Here is a 25,768-nt window from a genome sequence, read left to right as displayed (position 1 = left end):
GCTCAGCAAAGGTTTCAGTCTTGCTCTGCTGTAATTTTCTTCATATTATGCACAAATTACAAATATGTTTGCAGTGTTATATTTGTGTTTTAACCTTTTCTAACCACATTTCTAACACCTCTTATAACATGTGCACCACATTGTGCTCTAAGTTAGCCTTTCTCGGTATTCAGTGGTAAACAGTACAGTCACATTTCACAGCCTGTTACTGTGTGACTCATTTGCTCTCCCGCAGCGGCACTATTCACGCTCATCAGCTCCATCAAGATGACCGTATGGGCAGAAGAGGAACATGAGATCCACACCAGAGGATTCATTAGCAGCCCTGAACTGCACCGTGCTGTCCTCCCTCAGTTTCTTTGAGGTAGCCAATGAAATTCAGGCTGGTGGGCGACCTGAGGCAATGACACCATCACTTGCGGCAGTGGAACAGTAATTGGACCGTGTGTCAGATAAATCCAGGTTGTGACAAGCCACTCAGCACAGCGTCGCCTCGGCCTCGATACAAAGCGTTCACTCAGCCACACCACTGACCAGCTGCAGCTTTTTCAGCTTTTCTGTGGAAGTCAGTGGAGAGAAAAGCTTTTTAACTCCTTTTTCTCACAAAAAACCCGCAGTGGCAAGCAGCAGCTTTTACCCTGTCGAACCTCGATTGACATCACTTTTCTTGTGCTGCGTTCAGATGCTTTTAACAAGTATTTAAGCCTTTGAACCCTGAGCAAATTGATTTAAATTCTTTGGAAAACCTGGGGAAAAAAGGCAATGACCGACTTGCCCAGAAATTTCCTGCAAATTACGAGAAAATAATTGGTTTAGAAAAAAAGTTTTGGTGGTAAAAATGCCCAAAAAACTATATTTATAATGATAATAATTAAATATTTAAATGTATGTACTCAAATTATTATCACTTTTCAAGCACTATTTTCCAGGAAATTTCCTTGTTATTTTTTGGAGGGGCTAATTATTTTTTTCTCTCTCTCTTTTTTTTGGACAAATTGCAAGAAATTGCTCAATTTAGAAAATGATTTAAAAGCTAGGGAAAATGTCCAGAAAACTATATTTATAATTACCATAGAACTGTATAACTTTATATGCACTTTTTTTCAGACCATTCCCTTAATTCCTTTTTACATTTTTTGTTGCTGATTTTCTGGTAATTTTCTTGTACTTTTCACTAATTTTTATTTAAAATTCTGGGGTAATTTCTTCAAGTTGCTCACTGCAACTTCTGAGAAATATATTAAAGAAATACTGCACTTCATACATTACGAAACTTTGGACTTTTTATTTGTGACTGATGAGGCAGTACAAATCAGCTTGTGAAGAGCATAAAGTATAAAGCATGTTAAAGTTTTATTTGGTCAGATACAAAATATAATACCTCTTCATCTACAGCTAAATTTATCGGATTGCTTTTTTTCTTAAATTGAATTCTTAAGGCCCTGACACACCAAACCGACTTTCGAGCACTAGCAGTGATGACGGCTGTGTTGCCTCGCGTTGTCGCATTTGAGCCAAAAACATAAACACACTGCAAAGACTACAGCTGACGGCCAACAAGCATGTATGTTTTTCACCTGCGTCTAAAGAAATACCCCTTCAGACCAGCAGACAGCAGTTGTCTGTAATCTCCATTCAATAAGGGAAACTGGAAGACCATCTCGGCGTTAGTTAACTAATTAGAGCATTAACAACACAATCCAGTGTTGAAAGAACAAACCATATTTACCATTCACCAGCGAACAACCACACAAACCATCAACCAAAGAGCTTAACGGCTAAAGAAAAACAACCTTACCTTTTATAACAAGTTTGTTTCAACCTCAACCCCTCTTCACTTTGGCCCTTTGTTTACTTTCCTCACTTTCGTTTCTCTTCTTGCGCGCTGAGCTGAACTGCCAATCAGAGTCATTTTATTTACTAATGGGCTCTGCTGCTGCTGTTTTCATTGCTGATGCCTATTCAACATGCTGGAAAAAGGCAGAAAAAAACGAAGACTAGTGCTGACGAGGGCCAATGGTGCCATTGACCGACGGCTGACGGTTGTCTTGGTGTGTCAGGGCCTTTAAAGATGAAAAGTTTGTGCTATTTTGCTCTGACTCTGGAGAACAACAGAAAATGGCAATGTATGAAACACAGCAGACAAATACTTAAATATACAAGAGTGAACGACTGAAAAGAAAGGAAGCAATAGTAAATCCGTTTTGGAAAAAAAATACATGACATTTGTTTACATGTGTCACATAAAATTGAGGTGTGTGCGTTAATGTAAACATTAAAAAAGATACTGCGTCTAAGGTGCTGAAGTATTTGTTACACACAGAATATGTACAATTTTTTTCAAGCCGGTCAATCTAAGCAAAAATATCTTTTTTCATATTTTTGATGAAGAAAATGTCAGTCATACTTGTTTTTTGACAGTATCGTGAAGGATTAGCATCGTTTCTTTGTCTGTGGCTTGAAAAATGATCTGTTCTACAGTCACTTTGGCAGGTTAACTGGCCGAGCTTGTCTCTACTCTAAAAAGCAATTTGGCTAGTGAAATATTAAAAGTGGCTTTTGAAATGTAGAATGTGGAAAAGTTAGATCACTGCCCTGCAGAGGAACACTTTTGCAGTACATCTTTCTGTACATTTTCTGGCGACTAGTTCATGTTTTTCTCTGCACGGGCGAGATCTTGATGTCTTTTCTTCCACCTGCTGTTCGTCTGTGTAACGTAATGTCCTCGTCCTCTCCTGTCTGCTGCTTGGCAAAGTTGACAAACACCTGCACAACAGACACAGTGAAGAATAAAAACCTTTTCACCCGCCTCAAGATACAAAAGGACCACAATCTGCTCAGCATTACAAGCCATAACTCACTAGCTACGGTGCACTTAAAATTCAAAGCTTATGAAAAGAAATGAAACAGTGAGAAATAGAACAAAATAGATGAACTTCATCTTATTATATTGGAGATATGGTTGACTTTGAGACTGTACAAGTGAAAGGAGTTCATTTGTGGAACTCTGAAAACGAAATAAAAATGTGTAAGACACTAACCACGTTAAAAAAAAAATTAAAAACTAGAATTACTGCCTTTTGGCTGTAAGCCTCTGCAGACCCGTCAAGTTGCACGTAGGGTTAATATCCATGTCTGTGAAAACATGGATGCTTCACACACATCTACAACTCAACAGCAGAGACGATTCATACAATCAGCGCAGTGTGAAGGTGGACACCCACGAATAGTGTCACCAATTCAGTATCTCACCAAATATCTCCTGAGATATGACGCTGATTAATGGCCAAAATGAGGTATGAACACTACTGTGTATGTGAATTTTTGTTTGGGACTTTTAGGTTTATACATATATATTTATACATTAATTTTCAGCGTATAACTCTAAAGTGAACTGTACAAAATAATAAATGTAAAAAGTGTAGGCGTAGTAAGCTGAGGCTTCAGCCTACACATATTCAGTCAGCATAAACTTGCTTTAGGTTTTTCGCTGCTTTAAAAGTTGTAAAAGTTGAAAATGATTGAAATAAACTAAACTAACGATAAGAAGAAAATAAGTAATAAAATTGAACATTTTTTTAATATGCATAACTGAAGAAGAAATTTGTGATTTGTCTTATTCTGGTAGAGTCCAAGGAAGCATTACTGTCTCCTGTAACATTTAACATACAATGAAATTGTTCGACTGAATATTTAAACATAAAAAATATTGAAATCAAATTGTATTACATGTTATTAGATTTAACCTTCATGTTTTAAAATCCTTTTTATATTTAAGTTTAATAAGTCATTGATGCAAAATGTGATTCACTAATGTTATAAGGAAAAATTCCCTCACATGTATTAAACAGGTTGATACTCTCATTGTCTCTGTTCATTTGTACCTGGTCCAGTGTTGTCTGGGAAACAGAGTAGTCTTCGATGCTGAGCCGTTCTCTATTGGCCACCACCAGCTGAAATATCCTGGCCAGGGAGGAGGAGGCGATCTCGTACTGCAGCGTGTTGTAGTGCTTCTCCCTCTGGACGCAGCCGGGGAAGCTGCTCTCGATGAAGCTCACCACAGGCTCCAGATCTGGGGACAAGCCCGCTTTAGCTGCCTTGATTTTCATGGTCACTACGTAGCCGTCACCAAATCTGGATCAAGGAAACACAGTGTGAAAATATTACATAGTTCTCAAAATACATTTCAATTATCTTATCATACTCTAAGTCTCTATTTTTGTCTTTGGGTTGAAGGTGATGAGATTTTTGATGTAGTTGAAAGAGACAGAGAGAATGTAACTATCACATTTTTATGAGTGCCTTTTGTGTTAAGTTCAATATTTAATTTGTTCAATAAAAGGATGTTGAAAAAATAATTCCTTTCATTTTGTTATTAAACAAGCAATTTGTTGAATTTTAGCTGTAAATTGAAAGCAGCAGAGAGGCAGAGCTGAGTACAGTTTAAAGTTTGGGTAAAGCAAAATCAGTGATTTCCTTCTAAACACATTCTAAATGTTCATTTTTATGATTTATAATTATTTTCTTATTTATTTAAAGTAACGGTTACAACATTTAAAACACTGTGTAGTACTGCAGTGTGGAGTAAGACGAGTGACAGTTTTTCACCATTTCTATGTCCATAAATATTTTGGACAGGCCTAAAAGCCTGCTTGAGGACACACTGGAGCCATCGTCAACGTAATCCCTCCCCCAGTCTATGAAAACAGAGAATGAGCTGCTGAGAAACGACTGACTCTTGTTAGCAGCTAACTCACTAGCAAAAAGCACACATGCCCCCTGAGCTGAAAAGCGAGCTGCAGTGCATTCACAGACTCTCGTTAGCAGCTCAACCCGTAGCACAGTGACATATGACAGCTAACAGCAGCTAACAGCAGCTATCAGCAGCTAACAGCAGCTAACAGCAGCTATCAGCAGCTAACAGCAGCTATCAGCAGCTATCAGCAGCTATCAGCAGCTGGCGTTATCTCAAATCAAACACACAAAGATGTGAGCAGTAACTGTCTGTGGGCCGGGTAGCTGATTTGGGCTAAAATGACTGAAAAGTATGTTAGTAATGTCTGCTTGTGTTAATTTGATTGTGGCATTTAACCAAAAAACAAACAAAAAATAACTAAATAAAAAAGTTAAACAAAAGAAAAAGGCCAACAAGGCTTGGAAAAGTGCTTAAAAATTATAATAATTATGTAACATCATTTTAAATATGTAATTTTGATGTTATAAATATAGCTTTTTTCCCTAGCTTTTATCTTTTTTCCCTAGACATTTTTGCAAAGCTTCTTTCAAAACAATTTACTAATTTCTTGAAATATGTGGCATATTTCTTACCAAGTTGCTCATTGCCTTTTTCCTCACACATTTTTGAAAGAAAATGCACCAACTTGCGAAGAGTTCAAAGGTTCAAATACTTGTGAAAGGCATCAGAAAGCAGCAAAAGAAAAATGATGTTGATCCAGATTTCGAAGGGTAAAAGCTGCTGGATGCCACTGGAGGTTATTTAGTGAGAAAATAAGTTAAAAGGCTTTTTTCTCCGTGGACCTGCAATAACTCTACTGATCTCCACTGAAAAGCAGAAAAAGCTGCTGCTGGTCAGTGGAGTGGCTAGGGTTAACAGACTTGTTCATTCATGTAGATTGTATGTTAGACTGAAAGAGCTAAGAGGGTTTGTACAACGTAACAAACTCACCGCTTAGGAGTAACTGTGATACAATTTTAAAACTTCAAAGACATGGTGATTTATTTAAAAATTCAATTTCCACTGAGCAGTTAATAACACAGTTTGTGTGGTGTGACAAACTCATTGCACATGACTTTAATATGTTAATTTAGCAGGTAATATCGTCATTGCGATATTCATTGTTATAGAATTTTGCATATTTAACTATAAAAAATTTTTTTTTGCATATTTTCCTAATAGCATGCAGCCCTAATTTTTATCCCCACAACTACATATTGTTTATATTTTCAAAGTCTGAATATCTTTTTTTGTATTTTCAGGCTGCCCACAGATCACCCACACAATTCTTTCTGGAACATACATTTTTAAAACTTACAATTTTTCTGTACTGATGCAGAGAAACCTTGACTTATATTTTAATGGTTTGAAGTCATATTTAAATACAACCCACACACTGTAAAAGCCTGCTAAAATAAAGAAAACCACTCACTTGTATTTGAGATGCTGGATGGTACCCAGACACTTGAAGGTCCCATTGACCATGATGGCCAGTCGAGTGCAGAGGGCCTCACACTCCTCCATACTGGTGAAAAACAACCACAATACATCTTTATTTTTAGTGCTGCTACTTCACGGCTACAAGAACTGAATCATAATTTCACAGATCTCTCTGGCAAAATCAAACAAATGCCAGTCTAATCAGGATTTCATTAACAGTTGTTGGCATTAGAGTGAAGTGTGTTTGGTCAGCTGCAGCAGCAGATGTGTGCGGCGGATTCATTTCATTATTAGATGTTGAACCTGTGTGATGTGAGCACCACCGCCCTGCCGTCCTGGATGACACTCATGATGGCGTTCCACAGGAAGCGTCGAGAATGAGGGTCCATCCCCGTCGTGGGCTCGTCCTGAACACAGAGTCACAAATAAGCAGCAACTTGACTCTCTGAGCACATAATTCCATATGAACAGAGACCAAATCCTTATCTCTATCAGCATATGGCAAAGATCTCAGATATTTGCCAATTTGAATTGAACTGCGTCGTTTCCTGCCAATATATAAAACATTGGAGGCCAGGCTTGACTGAACCCATATGGCTTCCCATCTGGATGCAGAGACCATTTCATTGATAAATCCCTGCATAAAGCCCAAAAACCCAAACAATGGGCTCCTGAGCTCCCAGTCATTGGCTTACTCACCAGCAGCACCAGCGCTGGGCAGCCAATCATTGCGATGGCTGTGGAGAGTTTGCGCTTGTTGCCTCCACTGTAGGTCCCCGCACAGCGGCCGGCGTACTCTGTCAGACCCAGCTTCTGGATGCCCCACTCTGCCACCTACAGGGGGAACAGGACACGAGGATATGCAACCCCTGCTGTTAACCGAGCCCTTCATAACACTGTTACAGCAAAAATTAAGAAGACAAATCAAACGAGCAGCTGTAAAGAGACAGAAACAAAACCAAACCAGAATCAGCCAAATAGATATAAAGCTCTCAATGCAGCACTGAGCCAAGCAGAGTGAAACATCCTCAGACAGTTAGTGATGTGAAGCAGCTGGAGTCCTACTCACCCTGGGGATCTCTGACTCAGGTACCCCTCTGAGACGAGCGTAGAGGTACAGATGCTCCCTGCCAGTTAGGAGCTCATCGATGGCGTCAAACTGAGGGCAGTAGCCCATGTTCTGGTGCACGTCCAGAATCTCTGTCAGGATGCTACGAACAAGACACAGCTCGCTGCAGTGAGCTTATAAAGCAAACAACATGATAAGGAAAACCAAAGAGTGGGGAGTCATCAATAAAGTCGTTACTGAAAACCTGTCATCCAGATCTGAGAAGGGGCTGACATGCACACTAATAATCCACTATTATTCCGAATATGACAATATTCCTAATTTGATGAGGGTCATGTTTACAGCATAATCAATTTAGATGTTCTGTACTAGGCCTTTTCAAAATTTAGCATTTTCCGAATAAGACTTGTGGGATATGCCAATATAACTTGGGTTTTAACAGCATCATTTGGGCATGTATTCAGTGCATTCCCAATATGCATCTCAGTTTGGGTTTTTGCTGCAGTTTGCAACACACAGCCTTTTGCCTGTTTACGAACGGCTCTGTGCGTTGTCATGGATACACTGCACACAAATGGACACATTTTTTTGCCATAAATTACTGTATTAGTATTATTAGTGCCACATTGAAAAAAAAAATCTCAGATTTAAAAAATACAGTCATAATATTTTTAGAAAAAAGTAACAATATCACAAGAATACACTCGTAATGAAATGAAAATGAAGTCACACAATTTAAAGAAATATAGTCACAATATTTCGAGTATAAGTTGTAATCTAAAAATAAAATAATGTCACTATTTTAAAAAGTCATAATATTATGAGGATAAAGATTAAATTAAATGAAAATAAACAAATGCTCTTTCAAAAAAGTAACAAAATAGTAAGAATTCTGTTGTAATTGAAAATGAAAAAAGTTGGAAAAATATGTGATTAAACTCATAAATATAAAGGTTATGATTTTTCATACAATTTCAACTTATTATTACAATATAACAAAACTTTAAAAAAATATAGTATGACTTTATTCTCGCAATCTAAGTTGATTTGTTTTCTTAATTAAATATGGCCCTAATCTTCCTTTGTAGATTTCCAGCCTGGAGTAAACCTTAATGAATCTATGAAATCACAAGATATTAAAACAATAAGGAAAAATACTGTTGTATTATTTAACTTTATACTTTCACCTCTTTAGGCTTCAATAACATTCAATAATCTGGATTTTCATTAAAGTTTTAGTGATCACTGATGGTGCAAATGCAGTTTGAGGGGCTTATTCTTCCTGATTAGAATTCTTAGAGGTATGTTCAGAAAGTTGGCACTAAAACTGGATTTTTAACCGACAGAATATTAGCACCAAATCCCCATGCTGTTGCCGCACTACAAAAATTGATTTGAGACTTCAAAAACTAACGGTCGATGAAGCCCTCGTTCCTAGTTTTTTTTTTCTTCCCCCTATTTGGAGTACCTCATGGGTTGGTTTTATCGTCAGATAGTGTCATCAAACAGATTTCTGTCAAACTGACCTTCCCGTGTTTAAACTTTCTAACTCAGTGGGCTGTTTCTGCTCGTCTCCCATCTGGAACTGTGTGCAGGATGAACCAAAAGCAAAGTTTTGTGAACTCACTTTGTGTTCTATCGACCGGGGCCGTTTTTGACTGATCTTTATGTACCTGTAACCAGCCACAGTGGCCTCCCCGGAGCTGACATCAGTGTCACCCGTCAGCATTTTGAAGGTCGTCGTCTTTCCAGCTCCATTAACTCCCAAAAGACCAAAGCACTAAGAGGACAAAAGGCAATCAGGCTCTCCATGCGAGGACACATTCTGCTGAAGCGCACTCACTATAACAGACTATTGATATTCATTTGAAACTCTAATATTCGATTTGGCTTCATATAATGACCAGAAATGTCCTTGTACGTACATCCATTACTAAACAATATGAGAACATTAGAGCACAAATATAATACACACAAAAGACCCAGTTTACTGTAAATATACTTCATTATGGTTGCTGCTGTTGGTAAATTACAATTACTGCATATAATTTATTTATTTAGATTTACTTGAGCAAACACGTAAAGAAAAAACTTGAATAATCTGAAAAAAACAGTAGTAAAGATGCTAACTCTCAATATAAATGAACTCAGTGACTTTACCTCTCCTGCAGGGACACCCACACAAATCCGGTCCACAGCTGCCCTCTTCCTGCCCACATACGTCTGTGCAGAGAAGGCAGGGAAACAATGATAACTGACTCTGTTTGCATGGTACTTTTTTAAAAAATAACAAAAATTTAGAGGTGGCAAAAGTTAAATCAGCCAGATTCTTTATTTCTGTAGCATTATTCGGACTGCATGTATTGCTGTTACAATATTATTATTATTACAATATTATTATTACACAACAAATTTGTTTCTTTTTTCATTTTTTGTTTCATTTGGGATATTGTTTTTCTTTTGTTTGTAGTTTGTTTGTATGTGTGTCTTTCTTTTCTTTGTCCACATGCTGTGCATATACAAGACCAAAAGATATTTGTACAGTAATAGTGTGTTGTAATCCCACGAGGGATGGGCCAAATATAATGAATGAATGAAATGATTCATTTTTTCTAACATTTATTTAATTGGGAGTAAAAGACTCACTGAGATTCGAGATTTTCAAGACAGGCAGCTGCACAAATAACATGGTTGCAGACAATACAACAAACACCAACTAAAATGAAAACGAAGAATAGTATACAGATATTATAAGATATTATAGATAAGATAAAAAACATCAATCATTTAAAACATACACAGGGAGATGTACCTCCTTCCAAGTAATTTAAAGAAACACTTTGAATGCGTCCAATGAGACCAGCTCGTAAAGATTTAGGGAAGTTTGAAACTGCTTCCAAGTTGAGGGAGCAGCAGTATTTTCAGTTTAGTATGGTCAGCAAAAACAAGCAAGACAATAACTTTCCATACTTTTTTTCTGCAGGTAAGAATGTAGAGGACAAAGGTGAGTAAGGGCGATGAGATTTGTAATAAATCTCAGTGCTCCATGCCAAACAGTATTCAGCATTGTGCAGGTGCATGCATGTATAAAACATCACTACAGTCCAGCACAGGCATAAAAGTGTCGGCAACATGTCTGCTTTGACCTCGCAGGAAAAGCAAGACAATACAAACCTAATTTCTGATTTTTTTCTTTAAGACATGCCCCTGAAAAATGTGAACAGAAGTGGAAATCCTATTTAAATTTGAAGTGATTGTTTTATTTTATATATTTAGTAATGAGTGAAAGAAAAAAAACACTGGCTCTTCATGAATCAGAGTCATGGATCGCAGAGATCTTATAGGATGCTGAAGGACAATTGTGGGCTCTATTTTACAATATTATTGTAAAGTCCCACTGACTTGAAAAAGAACTGCAAATTCCTCCACCTGATACCGAAAAGTAATTTATGGCAAACATAAAAAAATGCAAAAATACAGCCACTGCTATGAGTGTTAATGGACAGCACAATATTTTACAAAATGTTTGGTAAAAAAATATATAATTCTGGGATGATTGCACTCCCAACAAATATAGACCTCTTGAACAAAAAATGAAAGAAGTCATATCTCTCTGTTGGAACCCTTATATTGGAACTTTTAAAGGGTTACCACACTTTGTCATGGACAAGATTTCGAAACGTTTCCATGACTTTTCAAGGATCTATATAACATTTTTTCTTACTTCATTTGCTCAGCCTTTTTTCACCATATCAGATTCAAACATCATTTTAGTTAACTTGCATGAAGGGTTAGACGACAGAATGGTACTCTTTTAGGGACTAGCTTAAATATTATTTGAAAATTAAATTCTCTGTTTTGTTGTATTGTTGCCTCTTTTGTATGTTTTTTTGCTATTTGTATAAGACCTGTACCAGCGCTCAGTGTTTTGTATCCAGCACCTTGGTTTTGTGGCCGTGCCACTTGTTCTTCTTCTACACTTAATTCAACTTTATCCTCATGAATATGGATAAAAGGATGAATGAAACCGAAGGTGAACTTGAGAAATTTGAAATTGAGATATCATGAACCGTGTTCAAGTCAGTGATTTTTTACCTTAGAGAGGTCCCTGATCTGCAGGATGTCCGTCTTGCTCCCTCCATCATAAATTCTCTGCCTCTCTGCTGCCACGTCATCATCCTCATCTCGTTTAGAAGTCTGCTTGTAGTCTGATAACCTGAAGGGTGAAAGAAAATCATCTGAGGAGAAGCATCTGGTGCTACACTTTTATCTGTTCATAGTTGTGAGTGAGTTCTGACCCTTTGTGAAAGATTTTTCGATGTCTTTATGGAAAAGGCAAGATATAGGTGTGATGGTTGAGATGCTTTATGTAAACTTATATGGTCTGTTTTTAGCCAGTCACTTACCAGCGGTCCAGGAAGAACCGATACTGGATCAGAAGATTGAGAATAAAGTAGACAAAGCCTTCTGCTGCCATGAAAGCAATATTTTTCCCCACAAAGTCCCATCGGAAAGGGTCCTGTGTGTACTCTTCACCTGAAAAGACATATATATACTGAAAATGAACCTCGTGTTCAGTAGAAAGTCAGAACCTTTTATACCTCACAAGTTCTAAAAAACATAATTTTCCAGACAGCCAGGAAGGGTATAACTTAATACCCGTCTTCTACCGTAGAAGTTCACAAGTAAGTTTTGATGGAGGGTTATTTGTCACTCACAGATCTGACATCTGACTTATGAGTGGTTCATCACAACTAAGCAAACTGTGAAATTAAGAGTATGAACTACTTGAACTTTGATTACCAAAGATATAAACTGTGTAAAGTTGAAAATGTCCGCAAAATGATCTTTTCCCTCTATTTAAATTTGTTACTGATTACATTTAAATACTGACAATATTTTGGCGCTTGGGCAGAAAGCTCTACAGCGTTTTCATACTGACACTGAGGGCAACCTTTCTCGTTGCATCTTGATGCAGAAAGGGTCACTGTAAGGCACATGTGTCGACACGTTACTAAGAAGGGCTCAGCGGTCAGGTTGAGGCAACAAAACCACTTGGTTAAGGCAAAGATGTTTTAAAACAAAAGATGACACATTATAGGCTGTGCCAATCGTATCAGATGGTAGTTTAGTAAGTGGGCATAGTCATCTGTCCCGCACAACCACTATTACTGTAATGACACTGCCTGTGCTGCCCACTGTATTTTGGCACCCTGGGAGTGATTACTTACCAAATCTGGCATAAACATCGGTAACAGCCTGGTTCATGGCCATGTCTATCAGTCCTCGCCCCAGGCAGAAGTGAGGGAGCACCAGCAGCCCTTTCTTTAGCCACTCATTGAACATCAGCAAAGACTGGCAACATACACACAAACACATAATCATTAGATACACAATTCACTGGAGTGCAGATTGAATACTTTCACACACAGTCTGCACTATACACAAATATTCAACATAACTAAGTTGTAATTCAAACAAAATCAAACTTGACTATAACTCAGCACTGTCCTGAGTATTTTGCATCACTGCATCATCACCGCAGCATTGTGTTTTCATACATCTGTCCTATACTCAGGCATAAATAGCTCATGCAACAAGAGCTATTAATGCACTGAAAATACAATCTGTTCAATTTATGCATATATACATACAATTTTTACTAATTATTAAATTTTAAAAACTTTCTGAAATCACCAACTTCACATAAAGCAGAGCATTTATTTGCGTGCATTTGGAGTTGAGCTCAGGTCGTAAGAGCCTTGGCCAACAACTAGCATCCGATCACGTTTAAATCATGTGAGCTGCATCTTCTGTTCATCAATATCATATAAAACTGGAGTACATCATATTGTAATGTATTTGTAAGGAGATCAGGTTGTTAGCTGACACTTAGCTTTGCTTTGCATATATATGTAGGCATGCAACACAGGCTTCTCTTTTTTTATCTGTTGCCACATATGGATTTTTTTTAAATGAAAGGAGTTAATACAGTTGTGATTTACTGTCGGGGACAAAGAAGTTCTAAGTTTAGTCTTAAAGCAATCAACATAACAAACATATGGGTCGTGCCACCTCCAGTGCTCTCATGACTCACCGGAGCAGAGGAGTGCAGATGTGCTGCAGAGACAACCATCTGGCAAAAAGAGCCATCTCCATTTTTTGACAGAGCAGGAAGTCACCTGTCACCTTGATAGCAGCATCTGTGCTCTTTTCTCCTAATTCTGTTCCCACTGATACTTCTCTATACTTCTCTCTTTTTTCTTAAAAAGACTCAGAGTAACAAGGTTTATTTGCATGCTTGATCGAGCGACTTTTGGCAGATGTCATTGTTGTCTTACATGTTCAGCCCTGTTGCCCTGCACCAGCTGCATCACATTGTAATCCGTTTTTGTGTATAGTTGGTGTTTGCTCTGTAGTTTTTGTCGGCTAAACTCTTTGCTCACAGCATAGTGGAGAATTTATCCTCTAAAGAACCACAAATTTTCCTCAGGAGTTGGTTCAGACTCCAGCAAAGCTAACAGGAGAACAAATATTGAACTTGCATTTGTCAGCTGGCCAGAAACACGATTTAAAATGAATGATAATTCTGCCCCCTTGTCTGTTGGATGTGTAAATAGATCTGCTAACACATGTGCTATATCAACTTTATGAGGTGATAATATGTCAATCTTGTGTTTACTGCTTGTTCTGCTTCCCTCAAGATGCCAACAACTCAATACTGCTTTCATTTGGACATTAAAATTAATCGATGTGCTGAATGGTTTGCCTCTTTGCATTTAGCATTTATAGAGATGAAGCCAGTAAACCTGCCACAACTCTAGAATGCAGCTTAACTGTGTAAGAATAAGAATAACATGCTGCATATTTCTAATAAACTTTATTCATACAGCACTTTTTAAAACTAAGTTACAAAGTGCTTGTCATGGCTTACACAGGAACAAAAACCAGGATTTCTGGATTGCAGACAATCACAGCAATGCAAATTAAAATGGTAATAAGAGACGCAAAAGTAATATAAAAAGATAAGAGCAATAAGGTTAACGCGTCAGGGGCCTCACACCTAAAGTAATCAGTCCTTTAAGAAAAAGTCGCAACCGTTAAATTAAAGTGGAATCATCCAAATAACAGACCTAATGTAAGAATTGATGACTGCTTTAAATATGCGTCTTTGCAGTGAAAGATTAGAACCTGTGGGAATAATTATATTAATTGTCTGTTGTGTGTTTAACCTATGAAAATGGAGGTCACATGGATAATCGCAAGACAGTTGTTTGCTTGATCATGATTTAAATATATCTAAAATAAGAGCCATAATAGCGAGAGCAGCCATTCTTTTTCCAACAGAAAACTAAGGCTTCTTCTTTTCTTGATGTAATTATGCTGGTATTTCCCTGTAATGGCCTCAGGGAATTATTCTTTGCATAATCTTGTATACATTTATCTAAAATAAAAACCATAGTAGCTAGAATATTTTTTCTTTCAGAAGCAGACAGTGAAGACTTCTGTCTTTCCTGTCATCACATTGTATGTTCGTAATCACTCTTCTCAGAAAAATAAGCATATCTTAAAAACTATGGAGTGTTGGGAAATATTTTGGTTATGTTTCTAAATTTGTAAAAATCTTTTGGATCAACGTTTTGTGTTTTGATTTTGTAAAATCTGATGATCTGATTTTGTATTATTTTTCTAATGACACAATTTCAATACTTTTAATAAATATTATGGTTTATTGACTTACATAACCTTTAAGCTTAGGTTGTGCAGATTTCAGGGATATGAAGATTTGACATCACAACCAGCAAAACCAGTAATGTAGGTAATGCCAGACCATTTCTATTGCATCTTTCAAACAGCTTAGAGTGAAAAGTGTCTATTTACCCGATTGTTTTCAAAAAGCTCCAGGATGAAGGTGATGGCGCTGGTGTTGATGCCTATGAACAGGTTGATGCAGGACAGGGACACATATGCAGTACTTGGGATGCTGAACACGTAGGACATGGGGTACATCATGGGGGTCACTGACCACCTAGTAGACAGAGAAAAAAGAAATATTTTAAAAACATTTGCAGTCATCAGATCTGACTGTTGTTTTTCATTTATGCACTTTGTTCTCTCTCTGTGGATTTCCTTGTTGTTGAAGTGAGTTGTTATTCAGTTCTTCTTTGTCTTTTTGTGTAGAGGTGAGATGTCCTAATAAGGCCCTCTGGGCGCTCTCACACCATAACACTAACTCACCGACTTCAATCTGTCTCTGCTTTTCATATCCTTTTAGATTTTATTGTTTTTATTCTTTAAGTGGAAAACAAAACTGAACCAAATGAAATTAAGCAGAGTCTTACCCATACAGCAGGAGCAGAGTTATTAGTGCTGGCAGGTTGGACGGTGATGTGTAACACTTTTTGTCAAAAGCCATGAAAATGCCGACCACCATCGCAGTGCTGAGAGAGTAGTTCACCTGAGGGAGAAATAAAGCATTCACATGTGATATTGAACAGAAAATCTACTATTATACAAAAATAACTAGATGTAAGATAGATTTTTACTTAAAGGAACAACCCACAATGTCTCTTTTTTTTTTTTGCTTAAATAATTTGAAACTTCAAATTAAGAGAACACACATTTAACATGGACTCCATCTGTGTTTAACTCACCATGTCCCAGAAGAAGTTGGCCACCCAGTACACTAGAGGGCTGACCCCACTGACAAACTGCAGGTGCTTGGCCTTGGTCACACGCTCCTGGATGAGGTAGAGGACGAAGCTGGCAGGGATGAAGGACATGGCGAAAATAACACAGATCGCCACCACGGCGTCTACTGAAGTGGTCAGCCTAAAGAGAGAAACAGATAAATTAAGAAAAAATAATAATTGTGTAATTTATTACTTACAGTATTTGCAGCTTACTAGAGATGGTGTCCATTACAGAAAAAAAGCAGACTTTGTTAAGAAAAAATAAAGCTGAGACAGTAATTTGCACTCAAAGACTCGGCTGAAACCTTTGTCTGAAGGAAATTAAAAAGGTGATGCAGAAATATAAAATAATATTTATGACATTAAATCACCTTAAGATAAGGCCATGAAAACTGATTATGATCTAAAATTATATATGTAAATATATTTTTATAAAAGGGAAACTGGTGTTAAAATTAAAAAACCCCAGACAACACAACACTAAAATGTTAGTACTCAGTGTTGATTGTTAGACAGTTGTTGGTCTTGTTAATCTTTTCTTTATTTCCTAGTACCTTTTTTATCTGTGGTTGAATTTTATGTGATGGCTCTGTATACGACAGTCACAGCATTAATATAGCAACAAACAACCTTTTGCTATGTAAAGATATACTGGAGTAATGGCATCCTGAGTGGAGCCCCCCTCTGTGTCACAGGGGCAGCTGGCAGGACAGGATCATTTTGTCTGTGACTAACTGGTGGGTCAAAGAAGAATAGAGCCCAAAAATATCCATAAATTGGGAAAACAATGAGGAGCTCCCTACCCTCTGAGCAGTTGACAAGATCAGCTACCATATAAAAGGGATGTTAAATGCTTGTTATTGACATGTTATGCCAACGTTATCGTTTACTAAGCAGTAGAGGCTGACACTGTGAAATGCCACGTCTGTCATGCCTCTTTTGCTTCTGCGATGCCGGTATGCTGTCTATAATCACACATTGGAGCAGCATGACGCAGCTGTTGTTTGGTTCTGTGTAAAAATGCAAAGGCGGTGCAAAGAAGAGAATTTGTAGCAGCCCTATATTGTGACTTTTGTGTAAAAATGGCTTTAGGCACACTGTGGATATCACATACGGCTTCATTAATGTAATCCTGTTTATCTTGCCTTGAGTCAATTCTCCTGTGCAAGCTTTTGTTTACTTTAAATGTATATATATATATATGAAGATAAAACAGTTTCTATATATGTGAATGTCTTTGTGTGTGCATCTTTCATAATAACTGTATCCTTTAATCTGCCAACAAATAAGCAAATATACATGTTGAAATATAGTGCATAACTATGAAAGTAACACTCACACTGTGACTTCAGAGAGCTGCTCTTTGGTGAGGTTCAGAGGGTGGTTGATGGCGGTGATGCCAAATTCGAGAGGCTTGGCGGATGGAGGGAGGAAGGCCCTCAGAATAGCGTTATTGGCCACGTTCATGAAGGCCACCATGGCATGCCAGCCTTTGTTATTATACCATACCTAACAGAGGAAGAGAGCAGCATTCACTAAACACATCTCACGACCTTCTTTGATATTTCCAGTCCTATCTACAATATATGGACTTGCAAGCTGACCTCCCTTACATAAAACCTTCTTCACTTTAATTGGAAAGAAAAGCTATAAAAGCAAGCATTTACAGCAAAGCTGCCAAGGTCCCAGTGATGTGTGTTCTTATATACTGAAGTTTGTAATTTAAAAGCAAAGATGGAGACATCAAAGTAATGAACTTATGCTGAAACACACTCCTGTATCCACTCACACATACCTTTATATTAAATTCACTTTCCATGTACCGTAAGAAAGGACCAATCTCCCTCAGCGCAAGTCGAGAATAGTAACCCTGTAAAAGAAAATGTTTATTATAAACTGACATGATGGACTGTACACACTCTCGAAAAAAAGAGAAAAAAGTGAGTACCGCTGTTATGTTGAGCATTTGTCCAAGTTGATGGAAAACATTCTGGATGTCTTTAGGGTTGACGTCAAGGATGGGAAGCTGTCCTCCGACTGAGAGACCGCCATATCTGAGGACAGAGAATATTTACATTCAGTATCTCATGTCCGCCACACAAGACAAAGAACTAAAAACAAAAAAGCGCAAATTATTACCTTTGTTCATTCACCCAGTATTTGCTCTTCAAACTGTGAAATGAAATACAGAATTTAATTAAATAGTGAGATAAATTATGTGTTAAAAAATTGGTCATACCAAAAACTAAAAATATTGCCTCCCGGTTGTACGCCTCCGCAAACCAGTTAAGTTGCACTTACAGTTTACATCTATCACAGCAGCACAGGAGATCTATCGAGGCAGCACAGTTTCAAGGTAGACACCACCAAATTAAAAACCACTTCATTCTTGAGTCCAAGTGGACGTTTGTGCCAAATTCTAATAAATTCCTTCAAGGTGTTCATGAGATAACGCTTTCATGAGAATGGACAATAGAGGTCACAATGACCGTTACTTCTGACCTGTGACGTCTAAATCTAATCAGTTCATAGTTAAGACCAAGAGGATGTTTTTTTTCTTTTTTAAAGATTATTTTTTTGGCTTTTGAGTTGAATCTGCAGCTGCCTTGCCAAGGACATAGCCTCTGTACATGCTGCGCCGGCTACCAGGTGAACTGTTGGGAACCACAGATCAAGAGGATGTTTGTGCCAAATTTGAACAAATTCCCTCAAGGCCTTCCTGAGATATCACATTCACATGAATGGGATGTGCAGATAGTCATGGCTATCGACGGTGCAGAGGCATAAAAAGTGAAATGACAGCTTGTTTATAGCAGTTGTATAATCTGTGTATTGTGTTTGCAGCTTCATCATCTGAGACATATTTATTCTGTCAGAGACGTGTTTTTAGAAGGTTTTAACACACTTGCATTTCTTATCTCATTCCTCCTGTTTGTATCATTTGAATGAAGAGGTAAACTACATTTTAACCTGCCTGGTTCTGATGAGACTGGGGTAGGTTTTCACCAGGTAGTCAGAGATGTTCCTGTCTGTTAGGTCCAACATCGTGTCTCCTGTAGCCTCGATTCGTTGGCGAGGGGGCAGGCCTCCCGCTCCGATGGGACAGATGGGCATCATGGTGAGCTTCTTACTGGTGCTGCACTGGCAGGAAGGAGACGGGTTTCTCTGGTTCCATTCTGGACTCTGTAGGATGTTGCTGACGACGGGAGAGACATCAGGATATTCCCACTCCGTTGTGCTGTTAGTGCAGGGCATTCTGTGCGGAGGTAAGTGGAGAAATGCAACAAGGTATGTCACCAGTCATGTGACGCCTAAATGATAATGTCAGCATATACTTAATGTTCAATGTTTAATGTCATTTTCTTGAGTTTAAAGGAATAATTCACTTCCAAAACGACTATTTGTTTATCAGGTACTCACTCCATGTTATGTTGAATTCAAAAAATCCAAAAACTAAGAAAGTTCTTGATGAATGATGTTATAGGGAACCCTGTATAAACACTGCAGGTGTACCACTTATCTGTGACCAAGACTGTTATACTGAGGTGTTTTAACCCTTTGAAATGGTCCTCCAGTGCCTAAATTGGTATTTTTACTTATTATGATGTCACTTCTTGGGGTATCGTCAGTGCTTCATATCACTAACAAATCTATACAACCTAAAGTAAAATATAAGTCGAAACACAATAACATTTGATAAAGGGAAGGAAATTCTGTCATTAAAAAAACAAAAGAAACATGGACTACTCTTTTTTTTCTTAACACTCACACACATAATTTAGTTTTTTGAGATATGCTCATTTTTATAAGCAAAGTGCAATAGCATTGGGATAGACTAATCATTCATTTCTCTAGCGCCACTGCATTTTGCACACGTGACAAAATGACAACTTCATGCAGCCATTCACAGAGGGTCCACTTTTTGGAAGGTTAAATAAAAATTAAGGTTTTAGTGAAAATCAATGTGTTTGGAATGAACTGAGCAAACTAGTGGACAAATGAGGCTTGGATTATACTACACAAATTGTGTAAAACCTAATAAATTGATCTTTTTTTACTGTTGTTAAACATGGTCCCCTTTTGCTCCAATTTGTTGAGAATTTTTTCAGTTTTTGGATTTTGCATTCAGCATGGAGACATATGAGAAAAATTAAGTTTTCTATCCTAATTCAACGCAGCATAGGGGTGAGTAACTGATTTACAAATGGTCATTTGGGGCGTGAAGTTTTCCATTAATGTTAAGTGTGGATTCTGTGTATTAACTATATATATTTATAGTTATTTTGTATTTGTAAATGAGATGTTCTATGTAAGGGTTCTGTCTTGTCCGTTTGATAGTCGTGATACTCACCCTAGTGGTTCTCCTTCCATGCAGCGTGTCCCCAGGCCTGGTCTGTTCAGTAAGCGCTCTGTGAAGCGTTTCATGCTGGGATCATATGGTTGCTCATTACTAAAAAGAGAATAGAAAATGTAAATATGAAAATTAATTTGATAAAAACTGATAGTTCTTTCTAACGTTGGTGTTTTTTTTGAAAAGCCTATACAGAGATAATCTTTAAAAAACAGATCTATTAGCAGGGCTTCTGGCAATCTGTCATTCCACAGTGTTTGTCATGAAGTCTGACCTGAAGAAAGTGAACTGTTGTCCGTACATCCAGGGGCTCAGAGTCAGACTTGGATACTCTCCGAAGGGCGGAACGATCACAGTGAAGATCAGAGCTATTAGGACAAAACTGGCAGGAAGGACGATCTGAAATCCCCAAAAATACAAGTGAGCAAGTTGCAACACTGTGATGCATGAGAGTCTTAAAACATTGCAAAAAATACACCGAAGTTTACTTACAAATTTGCCTATGCATTATGTTTATTACAATGCTTAATGATAAATTTCATATTAATGAAAGCATTTCCATTTTTTTTCCGTTTTTGTTGTCTTCGTTGCAAAAGGTTTTCTTAATTGAATTTCCAGATTATGTCTTCTGACACTTAACTCTCTGAAAACTGGATAAACACCAGTTTTCTTGTGCTGTGTTCAGATGCACTTCACATGCTCCTTGACTCTTTGAAACTTGAGCAAATTGGTTTGATTTCTTTCAAACACCATGGGGAAAAAAGGCAAGGACCAACTTGGCAAGAAATGTCCCACAAATTGCAAGAAATTAGTAAGATATGACAAGAGAATTACCTAAAAAATGGGTTTGAATATGCTGTACCCTTTAGTTAAAATACACCACTCCCAGTCTGAAATCAGTCCAAACACCACATAATGCAACTGTCAACACTAAACCATAAATGTATCCATCGCTGTGTCCCTGTACCTGTGCCAGGAAGTCTTTCTGGCTTCTTATAGCGTGGTTGAACCTCTTCACTAGCAGTGCATGGAACTGCTTCAGGATCAGCGAGGTCCCTTTCACCTGCCTGGAGCCTCTTCCTGCACTGCTGTCTGATGCACCATGGGTAATGCCATTGGTCTGCATCACACCATTATGTTCTGTGATTGACAAGAAACATACAGTAAGTTTTATACGTTAAATATCTACATAGGACAAAGCATTTTCAAGCGAGGCAGAGGTAGACTCTACTGAGCAAGGCCCGTAAACTCATCTAAGAATCTGATTTTTTTAAATGCAGCTGACTGTGATGAATGTGAGTAAATGTATGAATGTGAAATAGAAGCAGTGCTGTGCTAGAAAAGAGCGAGCAAGCAGGAAAACCTTTCTAAATAAGGACTAAGAATACCTACATAATCCTTGCTTTGTTTCTAACTGTACAAGCATCTGCTTTAGATTCTGGACCTGGATCCCTTAAACTGCTGGGAGAACCAGAGGAGTAACAATTTAATGGCATTAATTACGGTAGGCCTATACCATAATTAATGCCATTAAATTGGTCACGGAAAACTATACCTGTGTATACCTGGTTAACAAAGGAATCTAAATAACAATTAGTCTTGCAAAATCTGATTGACCAAAGTACAAACTAAATTCTGGAGTAGGTGTGATGCTGTGTAAAATGTAAATAAAACAGAATGCATGATTTTTTAAAAAAATATACAAGAATTGTGAATTTGAAGACTGCACAAATATTTCAAAAACACTGAGATGGGGCAATAAAACACTGGGAAAATTGAAAACCTGCTTGGAACATCATACAAGTAAACAGGTGAGTTCATAGCAAATGGCAGCAACATTATTTGGTGTAAAATTCTCAAAAGGCTCAGTTGTTCACAAGCAAGGAGAGAGCAAGGTGCACAGTCCAACAGTTTGAAAATAACATTTCTCAACGCACAGTTGCAAAGAATTTAGGGAGTTTCATCATCTACGATCCATAATAACGTCAAAAGATTCAGAGAATCCGGATAAATCTCTGCATACAAGCGGCAAGGCCAACAAAAACAATATTAAATTCTGTGACTTTAAAGCTGCACTGCATTAAAAAATCAACATGATTGCATAAAGTATATTACTATATGGGCTCAGGAACACTTTGGAAAACCAGCGTCAGTTAACACAGATCATCACTACATCTAGAAATTTAAGTTAACAATCTGCCATGCAAAGTGAAAGCATCATATTAACAACATCCAGAAACACAGCTGACTGAGCCCGAGCTCATCTGAGATGGACAGACACAAAGTGGAAGTGTGCTGTGGTCTGATGAGTCCACAGTTCAAACTCTTGCTGGAAATCATGGATGTCATGTCCTCCAAGCTAAAGAGGAAAAGGACCATCCTAATTGTTACTAGTGCTAAGTGCAAAGCATCTGTGAAGGTATGGGGTGTGTTAGTTCCCATGGCATCATGGGTATCTTGCACATCTATGAAGACACCATTAATGTTGAAAGGCACACAGAGGTTTTGGAGCAACATATGCTGCCATTCAGATGATGTCTTTATCAGGGATTTCCCTGCAAGGCAATGCTAAGCCACATTTTGCATGTGATACAACAAGGTGACTTTGTAGTAAATAGTGTGGGTACAAGACTGACCTGCCTGCAGTCCAGACATGTCTCCCATTGAAAATGTTTGGCGGATTGTGAAAAACAAAATACAACAATAGCGAGCATTGGAAAGAATTTCACTTTCCAAACTTCAACAGTTAGAATCTTCAGTTCTCAAATGCTTACTGAGTGTTGCTAAAAAAAAAAAAAAGTGATGTAACACAGGGGTAAAGATGCTCCTGTCGCAACTTTTTTGGAACATGTTGTAGACATCAAATTCAGACTGAGTGTATGTTTCTAAAAACAATACAGTTTATCACTGTGAACATCAATATTTTGTCTTTGTACTGCATTCAATTGAATAAAGATCAAAACGGTTTTGCAAATAACTGCGTTCTGTTTTTATTTACATTTTTACACAGCATCCCGAACTTTTGGAATTGGTGTTGGAGATTCGATAAAGTCTAAATTGGAAGAACTCTGTCGGCTCTCAAGTCTCTGACCTTCATCTCCCTCTACACCAACTCTGATGTCGTTTTTTCTGCGCTGTAACATCCACTGTTCTAGAGATGGGAGTGCACAGGTGAGACACAGAACACACAAACTAGAGGGTTAAAACTGACAAATGATGCACCACACCACATGTAAATACAACACAAACAGCTAATATTGAAGTTAGAGGGTTCACAAAAATAACAGCAGCAATAAAACAGGTGTGAGACAAAAGGATTAACAGCACGTTAGAGAGAAAGGGCAATGGGTCGGAGATTCAATTCCAGGAAAAGGCCATGTGGAATATGGTGGTGGTATTTACCAGGAGTGGTGGCATTATTCGCTGCTTCTCCGTCTGAAGTGACCTTTATGAAGATCTGGAAGGAAAAAAACTTGCATAAACTTTCAAAACTTTTCAAGCGTTAAATATGAGTTCCTTCCTTTAAGTTGTAAAGTAATATGATTTTTCATTTTCACTTTTATTAAACTTAAAGATTCTAATATTTACAGTAGTGGCATAAAAAGCAATTGCTTGTAAATCGATCCACCAACAGCAGATAACTGGCTTGAAATCATCAGATTCATGAAATGGAAGAATGGATTTTCCTTCTAAGATTGAGAAATGATTTATACATTGCATGATGGAAAAAATGAATAATATATTTGTTGGAATCAGGATGGCACTTAGTGGTTTGCCCTTCCTGTCCTCTACTTAAACTACCATTTACCTTCCTGTTACTGTCCACTGTAACAATCATGGAAAATGGACATGTAAATTTTGAAGTGCTATATATATCCTGACACGTATGGTGGTTGTGCTTGCAGATTTGCATATCATGAAAAAACTGGACTATAAACCTTAGCAGAGGTCTGCTCTCTTTGAGTGCCCTTCTAGTTTATGCCTTTTTTTTCTGCAGTATTAAAACATTACATAAGTTGTCAGAGATGTCAAGAGACAGGCGATGTCCCTACCTCCTCTAGTGACGTGTCAGAGATGCCAAAGCTGCTGAGGCCCATGTCACAAAGCGTCTCCTCCAGCTCCCTAAACAGGCTAGCGTACGCTCGATGTTTGAAGCCTTTATTGGGGAGCAGGTAGGTCAACTCCTGGCCTATCGTCTCGATCAGTTTGGCTTCAGGGACGTGATGGTGGATGAGGCTGGTGATGCTGTCTATATCCCCTGGAAAGAGGACATAAACTCATCATTTATGGAGCGGGTAGTTAAGAGTAAAGTGTTCCCGAAATAGCAGAAACCAAGACGAGGACAAAGGAAGGGAAACTGCTTATTAAGCCAAAAACAAAAAAAAATAAACACTATTATTCAAGCAGTAGAATGCATGAGTAAATTTGTGCTTGAATCATTATATCTGAAGTCCTCAGGCAGAGTTAGGAGGAAAAGGCACATGGGTCAATATCACCACTAAATTATAAATGTGAGAAAATTGTGTGTTCTGTTTCTGTATCTGTTTTACAACTTGGATAAGTGGGCCAACACACACTGACACTCACACACAGGTTTCCACTGCTATACTTGTGAGGACCTTCTCTGACTTAAAGGCCCTGAAAACCTAATTTCACAATACACATCACACTGAGTGATGGGGCTTTACATGAATATAGACATTTCTGCCAAAGTTCACACACTTTGGGTTATTTCACATTTCCATGTTTGTATTTACATCTGTGAACTTCTCACTAATTCTATGTGGACTTTAAAGTCTTTGTCTAAAAAAATCTGATGTCCTAATCTCACATACACAATCTTACAGCAGCTGTGATTGCATGTTTGCATTGGCAGCACTGTGAGGAAAGTTTGATAAAACCACACTCACAAAGTCTTAATAAAACAGATTAGGTTAGTTTTTGAGTCTTAACTCTTCATCAGTAATAACTAAAGATGTTTTTATCTGACATTCAAAGATCCCCTTCCTTCAAGAACACTTCAAAATGTGTTTGAGTATTTACTCTTAAATATATCTGCAGGGGAACTTTAATTTTGATTTTTGCTTATGTAATCATTAATCATATATAGAGAAATACTTAATATGTGAAACCAAGCCAAACCCTAATTCCCGGGTCTCTATCCATAATGCTGCGTTTACATGGAATCAGGGAAATGGTAGATGGCAAAGTGGATATCAATTTAGGGGATGAGAGCAGGACGATAAAATTAGGAGGGGCCAGTGAAAAATATCAGTAATGGTAACGGTGGACGGCATTGTTGTTCGGTATAAAATAGATTAGCTTTTTCTTAACCTTTTGCCGTGATGACTAAATATCACCTGTTGTGAGATGTCAGTAACCACCTTATAAAGCAACATTGTATATTTGGTAATATTTATACTGTTTATCGACTACACATGTCTTATTGTTCTTTATGTGTCTGTAAATGTGAATTCTGT

General features: G+C 37.8%; 1 protein-coding gene across 1 annotated transcript in view; it reads right to left on the bottom strand.

Moving 5' to 3' along the window:
* Positions 1–1,283: 1,283 nt before the first annotated feature.
* Positions 1,284–25,768, bottom strand: part of LOC121951197 (retinal-specific phospholipid-transporting ATPase ABCA4-like) — a 27,592-nt gene continuing 3,107 nt past the window's right edge. Inside the window, exons 2-25 of the mRNA XM_042497436.1 lie at positions 24,341–24,546; positions 23,691–23,745; positions 21,256–21,428; positions 20,563–20,687; positions 20,289–20,387; positions 18,912–19,193; positions 18,077–18,109; positions 17,886–17,991; positions 17,733–17,807; positions 17,277–17,446; positions 15,899–16,076; positions 15,587–15,702; positions 15,126–15,273; positions 12,476–12,599; positions 11,651–11,780; positions 11,340–11,460; positions 9,405–9,467; positions 8,918–9,024; positions 7,245–7,386; positions 6,875–7,009; positions 6,479–6,582; positions 6,168–6,260; positions 3,885–4,134; positions 1,284–2,766 (exon numbers count right to left, since the gene is read on the bottom strand). Coding sequence (XP_042353370.1) covers positions 2,650–2,766; positions 3,885–4,134; positions 6,168–6,260; positions 6,479–6,582; positions 6,875–7,009; positions 7,245–7,386; positions 8,918–9,024; positions 9,405–9,467; positions 11,340–11,460; positions 11,651–11,780; positions 12,476–12,599; positions 15,126–15,273; positions 15,587–15,702; positions 15,899–16,076; positions 17,277–17,446; positions 17,733–17,807; positions 17,886–17,991; positions 18,077–18,109; positions 18,912–19,193; positions 20,289–20,387; positions 20,563–20,687; positions 21,256–21,428; positions 23,691–23,745; positions 24,341–24,546 — 3,152 coding nt within the window. The 3' untranslated portion in view covers positions 1,284–2,649. The remainder of the gene's footprint in view (positions 2,767–3,884; positions 4,135–6,167; positions 6,261–6,478; positions 6,583–6,874; positions 7,010–7,244; positions 7,387–8,917; positions 9,025–9,404; positions 9,468–11,339; positions 11,461–11,650; positions 11,781–12,475; positions 12,600–15,125; positions 15,274–15,586; positions 15,703–15,898; positions 16,077–17,276; positions 17,447–17,732; positions 17,808–17,885; positions 17,992–18,076; positions 18,110–18,911; positions 19,194–20,288; positions 20,388–20,562; positions 20,688–21,255; positions 21,429–23,690; positions 23,746–24,340; positions 24,547–25,768) is intronic.

This window comes from Plectropomus leopardus, chromosome 12 (assembly GCF_008729295.1).
Source record: "Plectropomus leopardus isolate mb chromosome 12, YSFRI_Pleo_2.0, whole genome shotgun sequence".
In the NCBI taxonomy this organism is placed as follows: Eukaryota; Metazoa; Chordata; class Actinopteri; order Perciformes; family Serranidae; genus Plectropomus; species Plectropomus leopardus.
Note: the sequence above shows the minus strand (reverse complement) of the source record. Positions and strands in the feature narration are given on the sequence as shown.